Raw genomic sequence first — 21585 nt, forward strand, 5'->3', positions numbered from 1 at the left:
GCCTCTGTCCATGTCCATGGTCTGGCTCAGGTTGCGTTTAATCTAGCTGCATGCAACTGGGTTAGCTGATAATCGAGCCGAGTTCGAGCTCAGCTTTGACTCAGTGTATAGACAGAGACAGCGAGAACGAGAGAGAGAGACAGAGAGTGAAAGTTGCTTGTGTGTGTCTGATCCGCAGAGCTAATGGCTTTTTGTGTTCAACTCTTTTGCTAACCTGAGGCGCCATGAAATATGAAAGCTTAAAGCTTATTTAATCAGTGTACAGTAGGTACTCATATGAGAGAAACTGAGACAGTTTATGCATTTAAATATGCGCCACAAAATATAAGTAGAGATACATATATGAAATAGAAACTTATGTCGACAGATCAAAGTTTGACTTGAGAAAAATATTTAATGGAATTATGGTATTAGAATTAGAATTAGAATAGAAGCTGTGCACTTTGCTTTTCACCTGTAAATCTGACTATGGATTTAATAAGCCCACGCTTAGAAAGAGTAATATATGTATGACAAATAATAGCAACGCGAATATACTCTTTTAGCTTTCTGAATGTGTATGAAATGATTTTTAATTTGAGTTTAAGTTAGGGTATACACACAGCACACTAGCTTAGGATATGATAGTAAAGTAGAAGCTATGATAGAGTACATATTATAGTAAATAGTATAGTAAAGCAAAGCCGTCTTAATAATCTGCTGAGCTATTCGACCTACTCGAATACAAATCAATGACTTCGCTCTGTATTAAAGTTTTTGACTGAACACTAAAACCTATTGATTATGCAGCCCCAAAAAATGTATTTAATTTGTATTCTTTTTTGTTTTTTAAAGTAGCGATTTCGTTTGCATAGGCTTGAGCACGCACGGCATTCCCGGCCGTTGTTTTCGCTACAATCAAAGCTGAGCTTTAGGTCGAAAACGGCCAGCTGCAGCTGCCAAACATTGGTGAGCCACACAGAGCCGCTGACGGCAACCGGAACCACTTATCTGCCCCACACACACACACTCAACCCACTCAAGGCCACACTCTTTAGTATGACCGTATTATCAGTGAAACATTTTTGTTTTTTTTTTTTATTCACAATTTTATTTAGCGCTTTTGGCACAACGAACTCATCCAGTGCGAGAGCTTGAGATTTGAACTGATGTTGGAGGATGAGTTCTCGGCTTGGTGCATCAAGTTCTTAGTACTTGAGGCCCTCGTTGCCGTAGCTGCCGTAGTTGTTCTCGGGCAGGTACAGCTTGGCTACTGGGGGAGCGGCGCGCACGGGCAGCACCACCTTCGAGTACTCGACGGGCGAGACGATGCGACGGTAGTTGTTGCGGCCGGGGTACAGCAGAGTGGCGCCAGCGGGCTGGACAGAGTAACGAGGACGGTTGTTGTAGCTGCGCTGGTGGCCACCATAGTTGCCGCCGCCAATCAGACCGCCATAGCCGCCGAGGCCGCCGATGCCGCCCAAGCCGTCGAGACCGCCAATGTGTCCAATGTGTCCAATGTTTCCGTGTCCACGGCCATGTCCATAGCCGCTGTGTCCACCATGACCGTAGCCAGAGTCGATCAGGATGGGGCGCAGTTGCTCGCTGCCGCCATAACGGGGACCGGCAATGATCTCAACGGGACGCTGGTCGTTGCCACCGACAGCAGCGGCGCTGGATGCGGCAGCGGCACCACCCTCCGAACGCTGAGCGTAGTTGGAGATGCTGCGGTGTCCACCATAGTTGGAGCCGCCATAGTTGCAGCTGCCGACAGCCAGGTAGGCGCAGAAGAATACCGCGAGAGTCTATGTGAAGGTAAGTCGGGTTAGAGATCGATCGAACGGGAACGGGAACGGGAAGTAATCTTCGTCATGGTACTTACGGCGAACTTGTTCATGGTTGTACTTTTGTGTTATTTGGGGGGCGCTCGCTGCTTGAAACAGTTGGCACAATTAACAAACCAAATGGCAAGCACACTTCTTTATATAAGCAAAATAATTGAAGCACTCGAAACGTGATCTCGCTGCAAATTTATCACGCCGCTGGCTGCAGCTCACCTCAGCCCAGCTCAGCTCAGCTCAGTTGAGCTCAGCTCAACTCAGGTTCAACGGCGTCGTCTTCATCTCGCCAACGTTGAGGGCGGCTCAGTCCAGCAAGCTGCTGCTGCTGCTGCTGCTGTTGCTGTTGCTGTTGCTGCTGTCCAAATCGCAGCTCGATATCGCCACTCAAGCAGCTTCACACTTCACGCTGCAGTTGGCGCTGATATCGCCGACATTTGAATGCTGCAGCCGCCCACAATATGGGTGGATGCTGCCCACACTTTGGGGTGGTTCTAAAAACATAGCTGCTTCGTGTGAGCATGCAGTTGGATAAGCAGCAGCAGCAGCAGCAGCAGCAGCAGCTATTGCTCTACAGCTAGACCTCTCTCTCACTCTCTCTGCGTCTCTCTTGTAAAAGTTGTTAACAATTTATAGATTGGCTATAAAATACCTCAGCATTCTACGCAAAAGTTATAGACATATGTTTCAATAACTTATATGATATGAGCATTCCTTTGAGCTTAACTTTTGTCACTAAGGACTTATGTGAGCAACTGACTTGCAGTTGGCTTATAGAGTTAAGGCTTATTAACACATTCCAGAAGAACTATGAGCTGCTATTATAGCCAAAAGCCTTTTGTAAAAGGATACCTAAAGCTTTTCTAGTGACTTAAGCGCTTTTGCAGTTGGCTAAGCCATTTAGGCCACATGCCACATCTGCGCTGATCCGTCATTGAACATTCTAAGAAGTCATTTTTGAACTTATTTTTTCACTGCTTTCAATTCAGACTAGTTCCATAGAACAGTCAGCCCCCAACGTGCCTAGTCACTGCTGCATAATCCCAGCTACATTTAAGCCCGACACTCAAAAGTATGTCACACTTTCGACTTGCCCTCGCACAAGCTCGACAACTCGACAAAAGACAATTAAAAGAGTTTGTTTTTTTTTTGTTCAACATTTTCCGCGGCTTTCAGCGGGTTTTTTCTTTTTATTTGCGCACAGCTGCTTCATTTTCTCGATGGCTGTTCCGCTTGAACAAAACTGGTGTTGGTTCGATTGGAATGTGAGTGAATTAGTAGCCACCACGTCCATAGCCGCCACGTCCGTAGCTGTTGCCATTGTAGCTGGAGTCCAGATCGTAGCCGATGACAGCAGCCTGGCGATAGTTGCCGGGGCGGAGTCCAGCCGCGGCAGCGGAAGCGGAGGCAGCAGCAGAGGGGTTCGATGAGCGGGAGATCAGGGGCTGGCCATAACCACCACGGTTGCCACCATGGTTGCCACCATGGCCGCCGCCATAGCCGCCGCCATAGCCAATATCCTGAACGTAGGCAACGCGGCCAAGGTCACTGCCATAGCCAATGTTGCCATAGGGACTGGCGTTGATGCAGGCAACCAGAGCGCACAGAGCGAAAGCAATCTAGAATGGAACAGCAATAGAATAAGCCAACGAATTCGCCATGTAGAACTGGTCAAGGACTACTTACCAGGAACTTCATGTTGAGTTATTTGGCTTTGCTAGTTGTAGAAATCAATCAAACTATGATTTACTTGGCGCAAACGTTCGCTTTTATATGCAAAAATTAGACTCGATATAGTTACGTGACACTGCTTGGCCACATATCTATATATACTATATATATATATTTACTTATATTTAATAATTTTCTATTACTGTGATATTTCATAATTGTCTGGAGCACATAAGACAACATTATGTACTCGCATTTAGTATTTACTCGTTTTTTGTTGTCGTGTCTACAACAAATTATAAAATCGTTCGGTTACGCGATGTTTCATTGTTTCCGAGCTCTGATAATGCCTGGCAACAGTAGGCCCCGCCCCCCACTGCCTCTATTCGGCTTGGACACATGTACAAAAAAAAAGCACTTCGTGAGCTCTCAATGAAAACCCCTCGGCTAAGGCGCGCGACTTTCGTAGCCCCAGTTTAAAAAGTAAAACTTAAGTTTTTACTTCCTATATATGAATATGCAGTCGCATTCCTAGGGCGCAAGTTTAATAGAACAATAGTCTAGCGCTGTACATAGAGCTGTCAACATGAGCGCAAGACTGAGCTTTGGGTTTGCCCAAGTGAAGGACTACAAAACTGGGGCATACTTAGTAAAGCTAAATAGAGTCAAAGGCAAATGTAAAATTTTCTTAGTCAACTTATAAAATTCTTAAAATAAAAAAAAAAGGTTTTATATTAAAAACTTAGTCAAAGCTCTGACATAAAATATATATCAACAGTAAGCACTATTTAAGTCGCTTCTTCCTTAAGTTTTATAAGCTTAAGATTTGCACAAATTTTAACTTTTCGTTAAGCCCCAAGACCCAGTTAAAAATAATAATAAATTCTTTAAATTTTTTTTTAAATTTGTTAAGTTTTTTTGCATTTATTACTTCCTAGTTTCTTCTTATTCGTCTATAAGTCGCAAGCTTTAGGAGCTTTTGTTTCACTGTAGTTGAACTCGCTTAGTAGCCGGAGTTCTTGTAGCCGGAGTTCTTGTAGCCGTTGTTCTGGCCAGCCACGGAGCTGGCAGCTGCGGCAGCTGAGCCACCTTGTGCCTCCTCGCCATAGCCGTAGCTTGACTGTTGCTTGTAGCTCTGGCTGGGGCCATAAGAGCGCTCCACCAGGCGGGCGGGCTCCTTCCAGACTAGAGGAGCACCAGCCTTGGGGGCAGCCAGACCAAGCTTGGCCAGAGAGATAGCCTGACGATCGACGGGCGCGGCGCCATAGCCATAGTTGCGGCTGGAGGTGTAGTGGGCAGAGACTGGGACCTCAATGCTGCGGCCGTAGCCACCGCCGTAGCTGCCACCATAGCCGCCACTGCCGTAGCCGCCAACCGGGACGATGGCCTTCACGGTCAGAGCAGGCTGCACCTGGTAGGCATAGCCGCCGACGGGTGCGCTTCCATAGCCGCGATTGTACGCATTGGCCGAGACAGCGGCGATGGCGCAGACGAAAATGCACTGCAGAAAAGGAATAGGTGGAAAATGAGCTAATGGCCAGGAGAGATGGGTGGGCAGGATGCGCAGACACTTACCATGAACTTCATCATTTTGTTGGCTTAGTTGGGTTGGGTTTAGTTTGGCTGTGAACTAATGTCTGACTGGAGCGACCCGTTTTGCTTATATACTAAAAATCCAGGCAATGCCAATTCTCGCTTACGTGACGAATGTGATGCAAGTTTGGCTCTAGACGATCGTCTGTTCCATGTAGCCAAGTTCTTTGTGTTCCAGCCGCAATCTGAAGACGTCGCTCGATTCGACGTGCATGCTAACAACATTGCACTGGTTGTTGGCCCACCCAACGGGGCTGCCGACCAAACTTGACACTGAATTCGGCGCGGGTCCAGATAGCAGGCGTCTGTGCTTACGCCATCGTCTAGAGAGTTCTCCCCTGCCACAACACTCATTACGCAAGCCAGATGACTCGTGCGTGCCTAGTTGTGTGTCTCTGCGCTGCCCATGTGGGCGTCATTTTGATCCGCGATTCGTCATTGTTTGCACCACTGTGGCTAGCGAGCTTGACACCGTTTTTAGCCAAGGCATTGACTTCAACTTTCTGCTGCGTTGGTACAATTTATATACAAAAGCAAAAAAAGTTACGATAAAATTACAATAAAATAATAAACTATAAACAATTTTAAAATTGCAACGCCAAGCACTTTAAATAACTCAAACAAAATAATAATACTTTGCATCCACTACACACATTCACAGCGGCACATTGGTTAGCACGAAAATGCAGTATTAACTCTTCACTTACAGTCTATAAGTTCAGTTCTTTATTATTTACTCAACATTTAAACAAATTCAAATTCAATTGTTACTAACTTCGTTTTGAAAACTTTAGGATATCATACTCAAATAAACATTGGGACTGCTTAATCGTAATACAGCTAAAAATGAGTAAAGCAATAGGGAATATATAAAGCATTACATAAAGATTTAAGCATATAAGTAAAAGCAATTATTTGAATAAAAATTTTCATTAAGTATTTTCCCCATTTCTCTCGGTTTTTGAGTTTAAGAGCTGTGCTCTCGATTAGTGGAGCATCTAGCATAGCTTGTTCAACAACATATTTAACAGAAGCTGAACAAGATTGGCGCACACTACAGTGCGGAGCTCTCTAATCTTGATGAGCGACACGTCTGGCTGGCGGCCACGCGACTTTATAAGAGCCGCGCGCCCGTCAGCCCGTACAGAGAACTAGCTCACAACAAACACACCCACAGCTCCAAGATGCTTCGTAGTCTGTGCTTTAAGGTAAGTAGATTTATGAGCTAACTAAATGATAGTTGAGTGATGTTAATGTGCGCGATCCTTTTACAGATCTTGCAGTTCGCCCTGCTCTTTGCTGTGGTCGTCTACCAGAAGCACATTGGAAGCGTGGCCGATGCCGAGCAATTCGAGAGCGATTGTCGCTGCCAGAGGCGGGGCTAAGCTTTTATTAACTGAGCTTCAGTGTAATTGAGACGAATATACCAGCACACATCAATAAACAAGGCAGGTCGATGGCAATGCATATATACAAAATTTGAACTGTTTTATAAACTCGTAGACGACACGTACTGACCAGCTAGTTGACTAGTTGCTGGCCAGCTGAGCGCCGCACATGGTTTTCAGCCGGGTAAGCAGCGTGTGCAAATGGTGTGAGCGAGCGACTGTAGCTGTTGCTAATTGCTGTGCGCCTATGCCATGTTTCCCAGTCAAGGTTTCCATATACATGCGCTTGTACAATGCCGACAGCTGTTTTGGATCCTTGCCGGTTGTTAACAGCAATTTGATGAGCGTCTTTAACGCATTCTGCAATCGGCTCTCGTAGAGCGTCAAATGCGCTTTGAATTCGTCATCATCATCGACGTTGACGCTGCTGTTGTTATCGATGACGTGCCCAAAAATGAGCTGGCATTGAAAACAAATGTCTAAAGCCGCTTGCATTTGCTTCACCTTCTGCGCTGCATGAGTGGAAACTGCAATAGAAAAAAGCAAATTTTGTATTGGTATTTTTGCTAAGTAGCTCCTATCTTACGCCTACCATCAGATAGAAACTCGTGCAGTGATATGCGCTCCAGCTGCACTACCAGCAAGTCCCGCACCTCCTTCAAGCTCTCCAAAATTTGCGTTGCCTTCTCATAGTGATATTTGCACAGCTGCAGCGTCGCTTTAGGCAGTTGCGAAGCATCTGAGACGCCATGGCTACGCAGTTGCGCATAGTGAAAGGAGGCAATGCTGCAAGTGAGTAAAGCTTATCAGTTGTAAGATCTTTTTATAAGTCAAGCCACTAAACGGTTACCGTTTATGTATAAGACCGGAGCGAAAACTATAGAGCACCTGGCGGGCACCTGCATGTTCCACATCGCATAGACGTAGCGATTTCTGCAGCAGGTCCAGCACCTCCTTTGACGCCTCGGCCAGGCTGCTCTTATCGGCTGCGCTGTAGTCCTGCAATTGTTTGGCCAACGTAAATGTGGCCGTCGACAACTCCCACTGCACTAGATCCCACAGTTCTGGATTGGCTTTTCTTGTGTCCAGGCAATCCTTAGCCTTCTCATAATATTCGAAGGCTTCATTATAAAATGTTTTTTGTGTGTCCAGGCCAATGGTGCTACAGATTATGTGAGATTAATAGACAGACATCGAGCAATGTATGAATGCCATGCGTACCTTTCATTTGGCATGGTCAGATGAGCACGCAGCCGCATAAATCTGCCCATGTTGCAGTAAAGAAATGCGAGATTCACATTATCCTGCACCGCTGTGAAAGCTGCTATGCCTCGACGCAGGCAGTCATACGAATTGATAGTTAGCTTAACATACAGAGGCTCTGCTGTAGAGGCCACCGATTCAGCTGCACTGTCAAGTTCAGCTTTCGAATGCTCGGCAGAGCCACCTGTGGCGGCCTCTTTCTTCCGCTTCATTTGGCTGTACTCCTCTGCAAGCCAAGAAATATGTTAGAGTATTTCCAAGTGGTACGCTAGAAAACTTTACCTTGAGCCGAATACATATACTTAAGCCCCAATTCGTTGCGCACATTGCCCAAGCGACGCAGCAGCTCATTGCTCTCTGCGGCCTGCGCATGCTCCAGTGCATCTTCGTAGCATTTGCAGCTGTGCAGCATCACCTGCTCCACATTCTTCACTGGCACCAGTGTGAGCAGATCTGGTTCCTCCAATTCCTGTGTCAGCTCCACATTAATCAAGCTTGAGTGCTCATCCTGCTGTTCATATTGCTGCACATACTGCTCAATGGCGCTCCAATGCTTCGAGATTTGAAAGAAGCAATCTCCAGCGCGTCCTAGCAAACAGCTCTGTTGGCTAACCACATTGGCCATGTACTTGTTGAGCACCTGCTGGCAGCGGCAGGCCAGCTCAATGGCACGCAGCGTGCTGCCATAGACCTGGGCTTCATAGTAATGCTCCGCTAACGTGGCATATGTCAGACAGGCCTTCTCCAGCAGCAACAGCTTTAAATGCACATTCCATGAGCCGAAATTCTGACTGTTAAACTTAGCACTGAGCTTCTGAGTGGTCAAGACTTCCGGTTTGTTGCTATTGCTACTGCTGGTCAGCTCTTTGGATTTGCTGCGTTTACTCTTTGTCTTGATGGAACGTTTCTTGGGCTGCTGTGCCTGAGCTTGAGCTGACGGCTGAGCAATTTGTAGTTGCTCGTAGGGCAGTGGTATAGCATTGAAAGGCTTCGCCATGTTAGGATTCTGCTCTTCGTGTAGTATACGCTGCTTCTCTTCTTGCTTGGCATGCATTTCCGACTCCTTGAGCTTCTCCTCCTGATTGCCATTGAAGTACTGCAAACAGGAGAGGCCCGCACTGATGTGCTGCAGCGATATATTGCAGCGATCGACGGTGCTGGCTATCAAAGGCGCCGGCTTGGATTGCTTGGCATGAGATTTAAAATCTCGCAAAGCGTCGCAAATGTGACGCACTGCAACATTCGCTTTGCCACCGCTTTCCGCAGCGCTCTGATAGTACATATCACGCCCAAAGCCAAGTGGCTGCTCGTCATTGAAATTCTCATCCTCATCCTCATCCTCCTCCTCATCTTCATCCTCATCCTCATCGTCGTTAAAAAGTGTTGCTGATTCATTGAACTTGGGTGCCTTTGGATCTATGCCAGCTGGCACATGTAAATCGGAGAGTATATAATGTGATGAACTGACAATTTGTGGATATTGCTCTTTGGGCAACAGCTTGATGCAGTTGTCCAGCAATGCGCGTATATTTCCTGCTGTCTTCGGTGAAATGTGTTCCAGTGTATTCTTCATGTTGCGTGCCACAGAGTAGAGCAACATTCCCACAGGCACCGTAAACGGATTCATTTCCTGTTGCCTCTGTTGCTGCGGGTGCTCCGTTTTCTCCGCTGCTTTGTTCTGATTTTGATAGAGGGTGGTCAGATCGTAGAGCTTGACCACGTCATCATTGCGACCCTTGAACAACCAATAGGTGTGACCTGCCTTGGTGGCATTCGCTTTCAGAAATGCTAAAATATTCTGGGCCACGTTTCGCACCACCTGCGGTGAGAATTGTGAGTTCTCCAGATAGGGCAGGTCCTCAGTCTTGATGATCTCATATTTCTGCACGATGCCATCCAAATGATAGCACATCACCACCTCGGGCACATTGCACATGAGATTGTCCAGCCAATAATCTATGCCAGTTAAGACATTTATAGGCTGCGCAGCATCACGTAGCCGAAGGCTTATACAGGGTCTATTCGGACCCCCAAAGATGGGCATATCAGTGCCAATAAGCATGCGAATATCCTCAAAGGTCCATACTACATTGCGATTGAAGGCATGACTCGACTTCGGATCAGGCACATTCTCCTCAATCTTGGGCTCCGGCAACACAGGTCCAATAATTGGAAGACTTGCTGGCCTGCTGGTCAGAAATGTGGGTTCATTGGCATCACAATCCGTATCGCTGGTCTGCTTCAGACTGTGGTATAGAAACTTCGACAGCAAGTTCTTTGTCTGAAGCGCCTCGCGGGATCGTTCTTTAAGACAAAAATTTTGCTGCTCATCACCATAGGCCAGGATGTGATCGAGTATGAAGCTCCGCAACCATTTCCAATCATCGTCCGACTTCCGCAGCAAATACTTTTGTATATCGAACTCGTCCAGCAGTAACGTGTTACCCACCTTATGCACAACCATGCTGATGGCACTTTTCGCACTGTATGGCAGTTTCAGTAGCTGTTTGATATTCTCGGCATCCGAGACAACATCCACTTCGCCCACGCAATCGGGAAACATTTGACCCAGACGAAAGCTGGCGAAACCTCCGCTCTGATAGAGCGCCTGATGCAGTCCATGGCTACTGTGGGAGGTGGTCAGCCAGTTGAGGGGCGGTAGATTAAGATTTGTATTGCATTCGAGACGTTTAAAGTGTGCAGGTACTTGCACGGGCGAAAGCTTGATGATGGCTTGGCTTTTCACAGCTTCTAGCTCATGCGGGCCTATGCTGCGGCAGGGTTCAATCTGTAAGGCACGCATGTTAATTTGAATGATTTTACAAAGCATACACACTTGCCTCTTCGTTGCTATCTTCCATTGCGTTGTTTAGTCATTTCAATTTTCACACTAAAACAAATTGTTCACGAATATTCCACAAGGTAGGCGTTTGTTATGCCGGCAAACAGCTGTTGCATAGCAGCCATCCCTGGTTATAACAGGGTTGCCATTATTCATTGAAGAGTATAATAAACACGCAGCTATCAGCTGTTCGCTGCATTTCGTTTTTTTCATCACACAAAAACTTAAGATATTGTATTTTTTTGTAAAATTAACACAAACTTAACATGGAATTGTTCGTACTAATAGCGCTGATGTGCCTGATCAACACAATCCTTCCAGACTTTATACGCAACTACGTAAGTAGAGCATCTAATGCACTATCGAGTTGCCTTGGTTAAAAAACATTTCCTCTGCAGATTAAAATATCCCGTTTCTGGAAAGGGGTCAGAGTCAACCCGAAGTTTCAAGCAGATCTGGATGCAGCACGCGAGGAGCTTAATCAGGTTCACAATGCGCAGCATTCCGGAGAATACGCAAAGAAAATAAAGATAATGCGTGCTGAGCGAAAGGTCGCCGAAGCCGAAAGCATAATATTGATGGCCAAACAAATGCAGATGCTTAAGCACTCAACTATAGACACGGTGGCCTACTACGTAACGAAGGTTCTCTTCTCGCTGATCGTCATAATCGTTTGTGCCCGCCATCGTTATTCGCCTGTGATGATCTTCGACGATAGTTTTAGTTTGGCGCCGCTGGGCGGGCTGCTCAGCTTTCCCACTGGTATTTACAATGCTATTTCTGTGCCCACCTGGGCTTTTTCATGTAATTTCACATTTCGCCTGCTGTACGGTTTGGTAAAAAATTAACGTGTCGCAAATTCAATTGTAATTTGTATTCTATTGCAATAAGATTTATTTTAAGTGCTCGACATAGTTTACATAGCTTTATCAAAGTTTTAACAACTAATGCATAAACAGATATATGTATTTTTCAGAAAAGAAAAAAATTATATTAAATTGAAATATGGTTTAAAAGCACGCGCTTATGGTTGTCAATTGATATTTATCGGCTAATTTATCACCTCTGTTGCGCATTCAAATATGCCAAATCATCAATAAGAGGGCGGGTTTTAGAAGTTCTAGACAATTATAATTTCTTTTGTATGTCTAAAATGTGAATAATAAATAATTTAACATACTCAACAAAAGTTTTTATTTTCATTACACGTTAACTGAAGTATTCTCCATCCCTGGCAGAAGAAATCGATTTACTGTATATCGATTTGTTTGTCATCCCTACTTTCAAGTTATTTGAGTTTTAGTTGAGTTGTGGAAAATTGGGAATTTTTCCAAACTCTGCTGCAAAATGGATAAGCTAAATGAAAATGTACGCGAAAAAAAGGAAATCAAGTTAGATAACATCGACGTGACTCCTATATTGGCGGCACTGATAATTGGATTCTTAGTAGTTGGTAAGGGAGAGTGCACGCCACGTCGCTAGACAACAACAGTTTTTTTTGATCATGCTCCAAATCAATTACCATTTCAGCAATTTTTGTTATTTTACGACGACGCTCGACTGGTCGGCGTGATTTTTTGCTAACCGGTCTCACCGAGGCGGGTAAAAGCGCCATATTTATGCAGCTGGTGCATAACAAATTTTCCGAAACATTCACATCCATTAAAGAGAATGTCGGCGAATACCGTTCGGGACATGTTGCTGGACGACTTGTTGACATTCCTGGGCATTATCGCGTTAGAGACAAATGCTTTGAGCTATACAAGCGCAATGCGAAGGGAATCATATTCGTTGTGGACTCTGTAACCGTGCAAAAGGACATTCGGGACGTAGCTGAGTAAGTGGACGTCTCTTAATCTGTATACATCCTCTCTTAATGAGCTCCGCTCTTACAGCACCTTATACACCATTCTGGCAGACAGCGCCACTCAGCCGTGCTCTGTGCTAATACTGTGCAACAAGCAAGATCTGACGGCTGCCAAGAGCTCACAGGTTATCAAGAGTTTGCTAGAGAAGGAGCTGTAAGTCAATTCAATTATTCCTTGTGCTCTTCTAATGCTCAATTCTTGATATCTATAGCAACACAGTGCGTGACACGAGGAGTCGCAAGCTCCAATCCGTGGGCGATGATGAAGTAAACAAACCCATTACACTGGGCAAAATGGGACGCGATTTCGAATTTGCGCACATTACACAGAATGTGCAATTCTTCGAAAGCTCAGCTAAGGATAAGCAATTAAGTGATCTTACAGATTGGATAGATCGCATGCTATATTAACACAAGCTAAGGGCACTGAAATATCATCAAATATTTAATTGATATTGATATTTATAATATGTAATTTTTCTATTCAAAGTCTCAAGACTCAAAGCGATAGCTCACAAAATGTTAAATACTTTTTAAAATAGATCCTGCCTTCTCCTCCTGTTTATCCTGCAAATCTGCATTTAGGTTAATAATGAATTTTTTATAAGATTTTTTCAAGCGAAATAAAATATTTGTTTTGTTTTAATGGAATTGAGAAACAATGAATTTCAGCATGGATTGTGGCTGTATATATATAATTATAAACTAAATTTGTCTGCAGCTCAAAGTCTTAAATTGTTTAATTTTATGCGCATTCGTTAATAGTGACATTGCTTATGGAACTGGACAAATAAACTGCTTGCAGCAATGTGCGATACACTGCTTGTTTGCATTTAAATTTTGTGTGCTGCCTAGAAGTATGCTACAAAAAGTGTTTACTCATTTTAATGGGGACAGGTCAAACTAAGCCGTAAGGCAAAAGAAAACGTGACTGTACACCCTTTAACTTAACTATGGTACTATACTCGTAGTGACTGTACTATTACTACACTACTCATATACTCCTATTATTATACTACTTTTCTGCTACTTTTACTTCACTTTTGGTCTACTACTTTCCTGCTTTTCAAAGACTACTCCTATTATACTTTACTACTATTCAACTACCAAAGCCGAAGTCAACTTACTTCTAATTCTCATTCATCTGAAAATGAGTTATTAATTCAATTCCAGCAAAAGTAAAAGCCAACTGGCCAGAAACGTATTAGCCAAATGTTTGGCGCATGCGCAAGCTTTCAAACCTTTTTAGCGATTTGAAACCTTTTGCGAACGTAGCATCAGCATCAGCAGCAGCAGCTGTCGATAAGCTGCCTGATCCATCGATCAATTGACCGGCCAAAGATCAAACAGCCGCCCAAAAGGAGAAAAAATTCAATGAACTCGTCGTTCGTCGCTCATCTTCGCTGACTAGATAGAATTTCTAGGCTAAGAGAAGTTCTTAGAATTGTTAGCTTTTAAGATTTGCCGAACAAAGATCCGGGGCGGATGCCTAACAGACCAGGGCCAAGTCTCGTGTTGGCTGCCAGCTGCCATCCATCGCTAATGTTCGTGGGCAACGTTGGTGGCAACTCGATTTGATGGATCGAAGCCACGAATTTCGAGGAAAAGCGCGAGGATTCAGCGAGGACACATGCTCCGTGACTGCTCACTGGCTGACTGATCACTAAACGAGGCTAAACTGTTTTATTCGACAAAAAAGTATAGATTTCCCTTAAAAGCTGGCTTGGTTAAAGGGAAATACATACATATGTTAGTCCCTCCACTGCACAGTTACTCTTGCTCTTTTTTTAAATGACCTTGTTTAAGGGAAATATACATAATTCTAATTATATTACGTGTCGCTTTAATTGTATCTGTCGTTCTATCTATAAAGGGAAATTTAACTCTCTTCAGCTTTTATTGCTGCTGCACTTTTTTCGAAGAGTTAAGGGAAATTTAACTCTCCTCATTATGTGTTTTGCTCTCTAGTTTCTATTGCTGCTCAAATGCTCTTTCAGCGTCAGCTTCCTCTCACTTACAACCGCCACCTGTTTTTTTCTAGCTTGTTGTAGTTTCAACACTTCCTGGCATTGTTGCCGCCTGCACTTTTTCTCTTTAGCTGCAACATGTGGCTGCTGTGATTCGGTGTCATGTGCATTGGAGCACGTGCTACAGACATATACAAAAGAAATAAAGAGAGGCATAAGGTACTTTTTACAGCTGCAGACAGACCCATATGTTTCAGACACGCTTTAGCCAAGCGGAAGAACCGACCGCTCGACGGCTCGGCTGCTCGACTGCTCGGCTGCTCGTCGCGTACACAGTAGCTGTTGTTAATTATGTACAGCTGATTAGGCAGACAAATGCAACAGGCGACGTTCTTTACTCTCTTCTTTTTTGCGTGCTGTGTTGTGGGGCGAACAGTTTGCCAAAAAAATACGATATGCCCGGCTCCGGTTACCCAAAAAAAGAAGACGAAAAAATAAGAGAGACGATTGCTGCCAACAAATTCATTGGAAGAGCAGACAAGCTGAGTTTAAGCTATGTTGGGCGATTGAATTACGAGCGTAGTAGACCGTTAGTGGACAAAACCTTAGTTAACTTAAATTGACTGGCCAATAAATCTGTCTTATTATAGAAAACACACAAATATACATAAACAAATGTCAACTTTGTTGTATATTTATCTATGATTGTATGTGATGCATCAATAGAGCTTCTTAAAGGGAAATTTAACTCTCTTCAATTATTATGTTATGTCTTCTCTAGCTTTTATTGCTGCGTGTGCATGTATGTATGTACTTATGTATATATATGTGTGTACATTGTATACATGCACATGTAGAATAGCATATCTATGTATATGTATCTTAGTATAGGTATATACATATATGTATGTACATATTATTCTTATGTATGTATGTGATAGTTTTTATCTATGCATACGGATGCTTGCATATGTATATGTATACGCACATGCCCGTTCTGTATATGCATATATATGTATATATGTGTATAATTATCATGTATGCATATGTATGCATGCGTGTAAGCTTGTATGCAATTCTGTCTATAACTATGTTAATATGTATGTATGAACGTATAAGGGGGAATTATAAGGGAAAATGAAGTACTTGTTCATATGTATGTAAACTTAATTTCCCCTCTCACTTTGATACTTTAATAAGGCGCAAACCGCAATTACCGAGAGCTGGGAGCTTGCTGGAGCGGGCGCCCGTTAAAAGTATTTTGTGCTCTTTTTATGTACAGAGAGCGCGACGTTTTGTGGATTTTGAGATGGCAAACGGGAGGAGTGCCGGAGTAGGGGCAGGGGCAGGGGGTGTGGCTGGCAGGGCCGCAGTGGACAGCGCTGTGTTGCACATATGCAATTTATTTTAACACATCGTTAAAGCTCACAAAAATAAATCTTGACGCGCCGGACACTGCAATTATCACCTCTGCATAATCAGCAGTGCAACATCAGCAGCAGCAGCAGCAAATTGAGCAACAAGGCAGGAGGCAAGCATCGAACAACGAGAGCAACGCATGCCCCACGGGCGTGCGACAAGGTACGAAACCCGCTTCGAAACTGCAACTGAAGAGCTGAAGGCAGCAGCAGCGACAGCGACAGCTGCCACAACAACCGCCTCCTGTTAGCTTTCCTTTCCCAATTTTTGGGGCTCGACCCACGCGGCCCAAGTGTGAAGCTGCATGTGCTGTGCATGTGTGTGTGTGTGTGTGTGTATGTATAATGGCACTCCATTTAGCACCTTGTTGACGCGCGGCATCTAATTAAATGCAGCTCGTCTTCTTCTGCTGCTTCTTCGTCGTTTTTTCAGCTGAACTTTCATGTAATGCCAAAAATTATAGCGCCTGTTGGCAGCTGATGGAGGCTGCTGGCCGAAAGCAGATTGGCAGCCTCCATTGTTGGACTTTCTCATCGGGCGCTCGCTTTAAGCCAACATTTTTGATTTTTGTGCATACAATTTGCTGATTAATTATAATGCGGCAGCTGCGCGCCTTTGTTGCCAAAAGCTGAAGGCTTTGTTGGCCATAAACGTTTCACATGACACCGAACCGAACCTGCAGCGAACCTGAAGCGAACCGCAACGAACCGAACTAAGGGATCGCCTCAGCTCCAATTCCTAATTACGGGTTTAGGGCCACAGCAGAGGCCGCTTTGGAAGTCTCTCGTCTGTGCGTGCTCAGCGCCCATGGAGCAGCGCCTCTTCGTCAGTTTTTGTTTGCATTGGGTAGCTGCTCTTCATGTCAATAGCACATCTCGAACTGTTTCATTAACTTTAATTTTTATATGCGAAATTATATTTAAATACAATCATTTGTGCTCTGCAATGAAACCTTGGAGCGCATTCAGTAGCCAGTAGCCAGAGATATAAAATTATTTCAAGGTTACCTTTTGGCTTACTTGACTGGGCCTACGAGATTTGGCAGTTTAGGGAAATTCTTTGCTGCTCCAGTTAGAATTGGTTTTGCTAGCTGGAAGTGCACTACTAAGAGAGAGTTGTAGCTTAAGTTTTTCTCTTAGGTTAAGTCTTTCTCTTCATCGTGCACTTCTAGCTTGGAACTTCTAGCTGACTGTCAAAACTTCTGATTGGAATTTGTGCAGTAGCTGAAGCTGGTACAAGAAGCGGGAACAGAAGCAAAATTAGGAACAGAAGCAACAGTTGAAAGAGAAGCAGAAACAGGCACAGAAGCTGGAACAGAAGCAAAGAAGCTAATTGGAGTAAGAGCAAACAGCGGATAGAACTTGAATTGGACTTTTCTAATTCGCAATTCGTATGATCGTATGATCGTAAATGCTATCAGCCAGGATCGATTCTAGTTAGAAGTGTTGAGCAAGTCCATCTGTCTCTCTCACGCTTTCACTCTTACACTCTCCCTCTCTCTCTTTCCTACATAATCGCTGCTATTAAGTGGGAACCACCTTAAGCTAAAAACGATGATCTCTCTGCTAACGTGTGGGCCATAAACAAGTGCGGCCTCCGTCATCTAAATGCAAATGCGCAACAAAATTACTTAAACACGCTTCACAGGCAGTCGAGGAGGGGCGGCCGATAAGGGGGTGTCTAAACGGGTACGATATGGTTATGTTAGAGGTCCAACGTTGCGGCACGCTACTGACTATCAAAAGGCTTTTGACTTTGGCAAATTAATCACCGGGCAGTTGAGCGGGAGAGAGGGAGGGCGGGCTGGCACCCCTCCGGGGGTAATTCGTATGTCCAAAGCGCCGGCGTGCAAGTACATGTGTGTGTGTGTGTCGGTCACACTTTTGATTTTCTATAATTTGAGGCTTGGCTTGGATCGTTGCTCTACCAGCCGAAAACATGCGCGGTCAGTCGTGTGCGGCGTAAGGCAACCAAATGTATCGAAATGCAACCGACCGATATAATTGCGTTTTTCGTGAATATATTCACACACACACACACACACGGAGAGTCTATATCTAAACATGGTTGGCCGAGCGACACGCGCAACAGCCTTTTTTCATATGTAAAGCACATGATTTTCCAATTGGAAAATTAGTCATGTGTATGCGATTGTACGTCAGTGTGTGTGTGTGTGTGTAATAGTCAGCAAATAGGGTTGCTTGGTGGGGGTTGGCAAGCAACGGCTTCAATAGCAGCGCACGCGTGGCCAGCTTGGCATAAAGGAGGCGACAAGCGAGGCGCAACCAAAAGCAAATGCCAAACCATTGAGACGAACGTTTTGCCTCAGCAAATTTTACTGCAAAGCGATCCGAAAACCTCGAAAATTCAGTTGGCAGCACCAAAAACTAAAACAAAAAAAAAAAACAAAGTGCAGAGACCACACGCAAAAATAAAATGAGAGAGTCCTCAGGCTGGGTGTTTGTGTGAGAGAACATAAAAATCCGAAAATTGGGTGGTCATAGCACCACAACAGCAGACAAGCGACGAAAGAGTGGGAGATAGAATGAGAGCGAGCGCTGATTTTTTTGGCTGTTAGTCGCCTATGTGAATGTATTTGTGTGTGAGAGAGAGCGGAGAATAATGTCATCAATAAACACAACTAAAGAGGGACTTGATGAGAGAAAATCCTAGTCAAGCTGACTGCTAGCCGAAGAGAGTAATTACCCAACTACCATAGGCTATTAATAGTCAGCAAGTACAGTGTGAGAGAGAGGAAGTGCACAGATTTCCTTAACGAATTTAAAGCCAAGCTTTTCAAGAACTTAACAAATTTCAGTTGGCAGTGCCAAAAACAATTTGCAGCGACCACACACAGAGAGAAGGATAGAGAGAGAGAGGGAGAGGGGGGGTCCTGTTGAGCTGGCTTCTAGTCGGGCTTCGGCTAATTGGGGCTACGGTTTTTGTTTACTTTTTGAGAGCCACGTCCACTGTCCATGATTAATGCGCCCGCGACAACGTGTGAGTTCCGTATGAAGGGCAGCCGAAGCAGCAGCAGCAGCCTCAACGACAGCAAACATAAAAATGAAAACGAAACTCATGCCCACCCAGGTAAACACGGCTTTTGGCATTGGCTGACCAAGCGATCGAGGCAGGGAACAGAGACAGGTAGTCGGGAGTCGCACGCCAGACACAGTCGCAGCCACAGCCAAAGCCACAGACAACACGATTGATGGACTTCACACGTTGCTCTCTGGCCAAGCAAATGATGGCTATCTGTGGCACACATCTACGAGCGACTGACAGCCTGCGGCGTTGTTGTGTGGGTCGCTCGCTCATCAGTCAAATTGGCTGCAATCGCAATCACTCTCTCTCCATGTGGCACAGAGACGTCTTCAGCTGCGACTGCTATGCAATGTAATCGACTAAGAATTAGTAACTGTTTGCTGACTATTGAATACCCTGCACAAGCAGTTGCTGAGATGGCGAGATTGATAGAAAGTGAGAGAGGGAGAGAACGAGAGAAAAGAGGGCAGGAAAGAGATATTATATGGAAAGAGAAAGAGAGCAACAAAGCGAGAGAGGGAGAGAGTGCTTTTATTTATAATTACATATATTATAAATAGAGAGAGTATATTTACAATATAAATCAGTTCAGCTGGACAACTCATTCAATGAGCTTTTCAAAAGTCAGAGTATATTTTCTTTAATATATATTTTTGTTCTTCTTTCTGCTTTCGTTATTCAACCCTGGTTTTCTCTGCTGCTGACACTTGCCCAAACTGATGTGTGGCAGGCATCATCAGCGTCGGACATTTGGCGTCCTGCAGTTAGTTGCGCCGATTTCCGTTTGTCTCGCCCTGCGTACAACATGACACTAATTAAGTTCTGCGGTTTGTCTGTGCCCCATGTGCCTGCCCCCGTCCCGTGCCATTTGCTATGGCTCGTCTTGTCACTGGCTTTGCGTGTGATTTGTGTCGTCTCTTTGGCCCGTTGCAACTTTGCCGACATTGAGACGTGAATCGAGGCTCATTTTTTGGCTTTTTATGTGGCATATTTGTTCTCTTAATATGTAAAAATCGTTCTTTCTTGCCACGCTGCTGTTGCTGTTACTGTTGCTGTCTTGTAGCATATTCACTCAATTGCAACTGAACGCCAAGTCTGGCAGACCTTAATTCCTTTTTACGGTCATTTTAATATCCATCAAATCGCATCGCTGATTCGCATTTCGTTCTACGCTCGTTGGCTGCTTCTTTAGCTCTGTCGATGTTTCATTCGGCTGATTTGTATATCTTTCGGCTCTAAGGTTTTATACCTATACAAATACATATATGTATATGTGAGTATGTGTGTATGTGTGCTGCGTGTTTTGCTGCTGTCAGTGGAGCGTTAATAGTAGCACGTTGTATGTAGTTAGTTTTTTGGCCTATACTTTTGTCTGCTGCCGACAGCGAACGCGAGGTTGAGCCCAGGGTTCGAGCCGGAGCGGGCAATTGCATAAGGTAAGCAGCAGACGATGCTACCTAATGATATGACTAAAGGCAAGAGGGACAAAGACTGCAGGCATGGCCAAACAGGCTTAACGATCTGTATGACTTGGCAGGCCTAAGCGGCATGAAGTTTTGGCTAATCTCTGCAGAGCATAGGGTCATTCCCTGAGCTGCGACGAAGCAGAGAGAGCAGAGTTTTAACTTTGGAGTTTGATTATCCGAACGAACCAACATGTCTCGATCGACTCGGCTTGTCTTGCTGATCAAGAATATGTATACCATATGGTGGCCGCCATATATATACAGTATACCCTGAATAACCATATTTAATGCGAATACATTAATGTTGCTTAGGAACAATGCAATTGAAATTTGACAGCTTTGATTTGCCCCAAAAAGTATGCTAAGGTCAATTGCCAAAACGGAGATGAACTCTGCAGATAAGCAAGGACACACCCTGCCTCTCTATACAGAGCTAATAGATATAACTCTATAACAATTACCAATTTATAGCTTAGCCTTGTTTACTGAGCGTGCCGTGCCACGCTTCGCCAATTATCGCAGCGAAACTTATCAAATCCACGCGATCTATTCAGAGTGGAATTTTTGGTCGCTGACTAATTCAAGCTTATGCGATTGACAGACTTTTCGGGCATATATAGTAAAGCCAATATATACTTTTATATATCTAAGCTATACGGCAAAGGCCACAGAAATATGTGAGCACGTTTGTTTACCACATTTGCTTAGAGTCACAAGCCATGCGGCAGCCAAGCATGAAAGACGCGTCGCGTCGTGTCGCTAACCAAATTGGTGACTCCCAAAAACCGCTAAAAACAAGCCAAAACCCGCTGGAGGTTACTAGCTAACTTTTTTGGGCACTTGATCTTGAGAGAATTCGGAAGTGAATTTTTCTATGAATATTTATTTTATACACTGTTAAGCTTAACATACAGCTGTTATTTATATATTTATTTTTATAGATTTTAATGCATTTACTGAATCTATTCAATTTTATTAGACATTTTTCTATTGATTTCACGTAGCAAATGGTCTTGAGCAAAGCCTATTTTGTATTAACATTTAAAATTTATTTGCTGTTAGGCACCACAGCCTTCTCTTACTAACAGTTGTTTGGCACGCACTCCCTTTTTATGTCTCTAATGAAAATTCATGAATTTTATTAGCTAGTTCTTCAAAATGCTTTTACAACTTACTCAAACTATTTCTGTGCCTCATATATCAGGCAAAACCCACAGCTGTTATTAACAGCACGCCATAGCTGTTAG

The 21585-nt window shown here is 44.2% G+C and overlaps 6 protein-coding genes across 6 annotated transcripts; 2 read left to right on the plus strand and 4 right to left on the minus strand.

Moving 5' to 3' along the window:
* Positions 1–1067: 1067 nt before the first annotated feature.
* LOC111598375 (chorion protein S19) lies at positions 1068–1949 on the minus strand. Its single transcript, XM_023313582.2, has 2 exons — positions 1862–1949; positions 1068–1784 (listed from the first exon to the last, which is right to left on the minus strand). The coding sequence occupies exons 1-2, from the start codon at positions 1874–1876 to the stop codon at positions 1188–1190; spliced, it is 612 nt and encodes a 203-aa protein (XP_023169350.2). The 5' UTR covers positions 1877–1949; the 3' UTR covers positions 1068–1187.
* A 1009-nt stretch (positions 1950–2958) lies between these two features.
* On the minus strand, positions 2959–3597 carry LOC111598376 (chorion protein S15). The gene is made up of 2 exons (XM_023313583.2): positions 3504–3597; positions 2959–3436 (listed from the first exon to the last, which is right to left on the minus strand). Exons 1-2 carry the CDS (start codon positions 3513–3515, stop codon positions 3092–3094), a joined length of 357 nt encoding a protein of 118 aa, XP_023169351.2. The 5' UTR covers positions 3516–3597; the 3' UTR covers positions 2959–3091.
* An 817-nt stretch (positions 3598–4414) lies between these two features.
* On the minus strand, positions 4415–5815 carry LOC111598374 (chorion protein S18). Its single transcript, XM_023313581.2, has 2 exons — positions 5064–5815; positions 4415–4989 (listed from the first exon to the last, which is right to left on the minus strand). Exons 1-2 carry the CDS (start codon positions 5076–5078, stop codon positions 4492–4494), a joined length of 513 nt encoding a protein of 170 aa, XP_023169349.1. The 5' UTR covers positions 5079–5815; the 3' UTR covers positions 4415–4491.
* A 794-nt stretch (positions 5816–6609) lies between these two features.
* LOC111598370 (erythroid differentiation-related factor 1) lies at positions 6610–10644 on the minus strand. The gene is made up of 6 exons (XM_023313578.2): positions 10573–10644; positions 8015–10520; positions 7691–7958; positions 7320–7631; positions 7062–7255; positions 6610–6996 (listed from the first exon to the last, which is right to left on the minus strand). The coding sequence occupies exons 1-6, from the start codon at positions 10591–10593 to the stop codon at positions 6611–6613; spliced, it is 3687 nt and encodes a 1228-aa protein (XP_023169346.2). The 5' UTR covers positions 10594–10644; the 3' UTR covers position 6610.
* Positions 10645–10722: 78 nt separating this feature from the next.
* On the plus strand, positions 10723–11496 carry LOC111598372 (tail-anchored protein insertion receptor WRB). The gene is made up of 2 exons (XM_023313580.2): positions 10723–10912; positions 10973–11496. Exons 1-2 carry the CDS (start codon positions 10841–10843, stop codon positions 11420–11422), a joined length of 522 nt encoding a protein of 173 aa, XP_023169348.1. The 5' UTR covers positions 10723–10840; the 3' UTR covers positions 11423–11496.
* A 342-nt stretch (positions 11497–11838) lies between these two features.
* On the plus strand, positions 11839–13007 carry LOC111598371 (signal recognition particle receptor subunit beta). Its single transcript, XM_023313579.2, has 4 exons — positions 11839–12027; positions 12105–12411; positions 12470–12595; positions 12654–13007. The coding sequence occupies exons 1-4, from the start codon at positions 11922–11924 to the stop codon at positions 12850–12852; spliced, it is 738 nt and encodes a 245-aa protein (XP_023169347.2). The 5' UTR covers positions 11839–11921; the 3' UTR covers positions 12853–13007.
* Positions 13008–21585: the final 8578 nt, after the last annotated feature.

This window comes from Drosophila hydei, unplaced genomic scaffold (assembly GCF_003285905.1).
Source record: "Drosophila hydei strain 15085-1641.00,03,60 unplaced genomic scaffold, DhydRS2 tig00008135-arrow-pilon, whole genome shotgun sequence".
NCBI classification, from domain to species: domain Eukaryota; kingdom Metazoa; phylum Arthropoda; class Insecta; order Diptera; family Drosophilidae; genus Drosophila; species Drosophila hydei.

Excerpts from the sequence above, each read along its gene's own strand:
- LOC111598370 (XM_023313578.2), bottom strand. The coding sequence starts at position 10,593 with ATGGAAGATAGCAACGAAGAG. Across the intron at positions 10,521-10,572 it reads TGGAAGATAGCAACGAAGAG|ATTGAACCCTGCCGCAGCAT; the intron begins GCAAGTGTGTAT and ends CGTGCCTTACAG. Across the intron at positions 7,632-7,690 it reads CTGACCATGCCAAATGAAAG|CACCATTGGCCTGGACACAC; the intron begins GTACGCATGGCA and ends CATAATCTGTAG.
- LOC111598372 (XM_023313580.2), top strand. The coding sequence starts at position 10,841 with ATGGAATTGTTCGTACTAATAGCGCTGATGTGCCTGATCAACACAATC. Across the intron at positions 10,913-10,972 it reads CAGACTTTATACGCAACTAC|ATTAAAATATCCCGTTTCTG; the intron begins GTAAGTAGAGCA and ends TTTCCTCTGCAG.
- LOC111598371 (XM_023313579.2), top strand. The coding sequence starts at position 11,922 with ATGGATAAGCTAAATGAAAATGTACGCGAAAAAAAGGAAATCAAGTTA. Across the intron at positions 12,412-12,469 it reads GACATTCGGGACGTAGCTGA|CACCTTATACACCATTCTGG; the intron begins GTAAGTGGACGT and ends CCGCTCTTACAG. Across the intron at positions 12,596-12,653 it reads AGTTTGCTAGAGAAGGAGCT|CAACACAGTGCGTGACACGA; the intron begins GTAAGTCAATTC and ends TGATATCTATAG.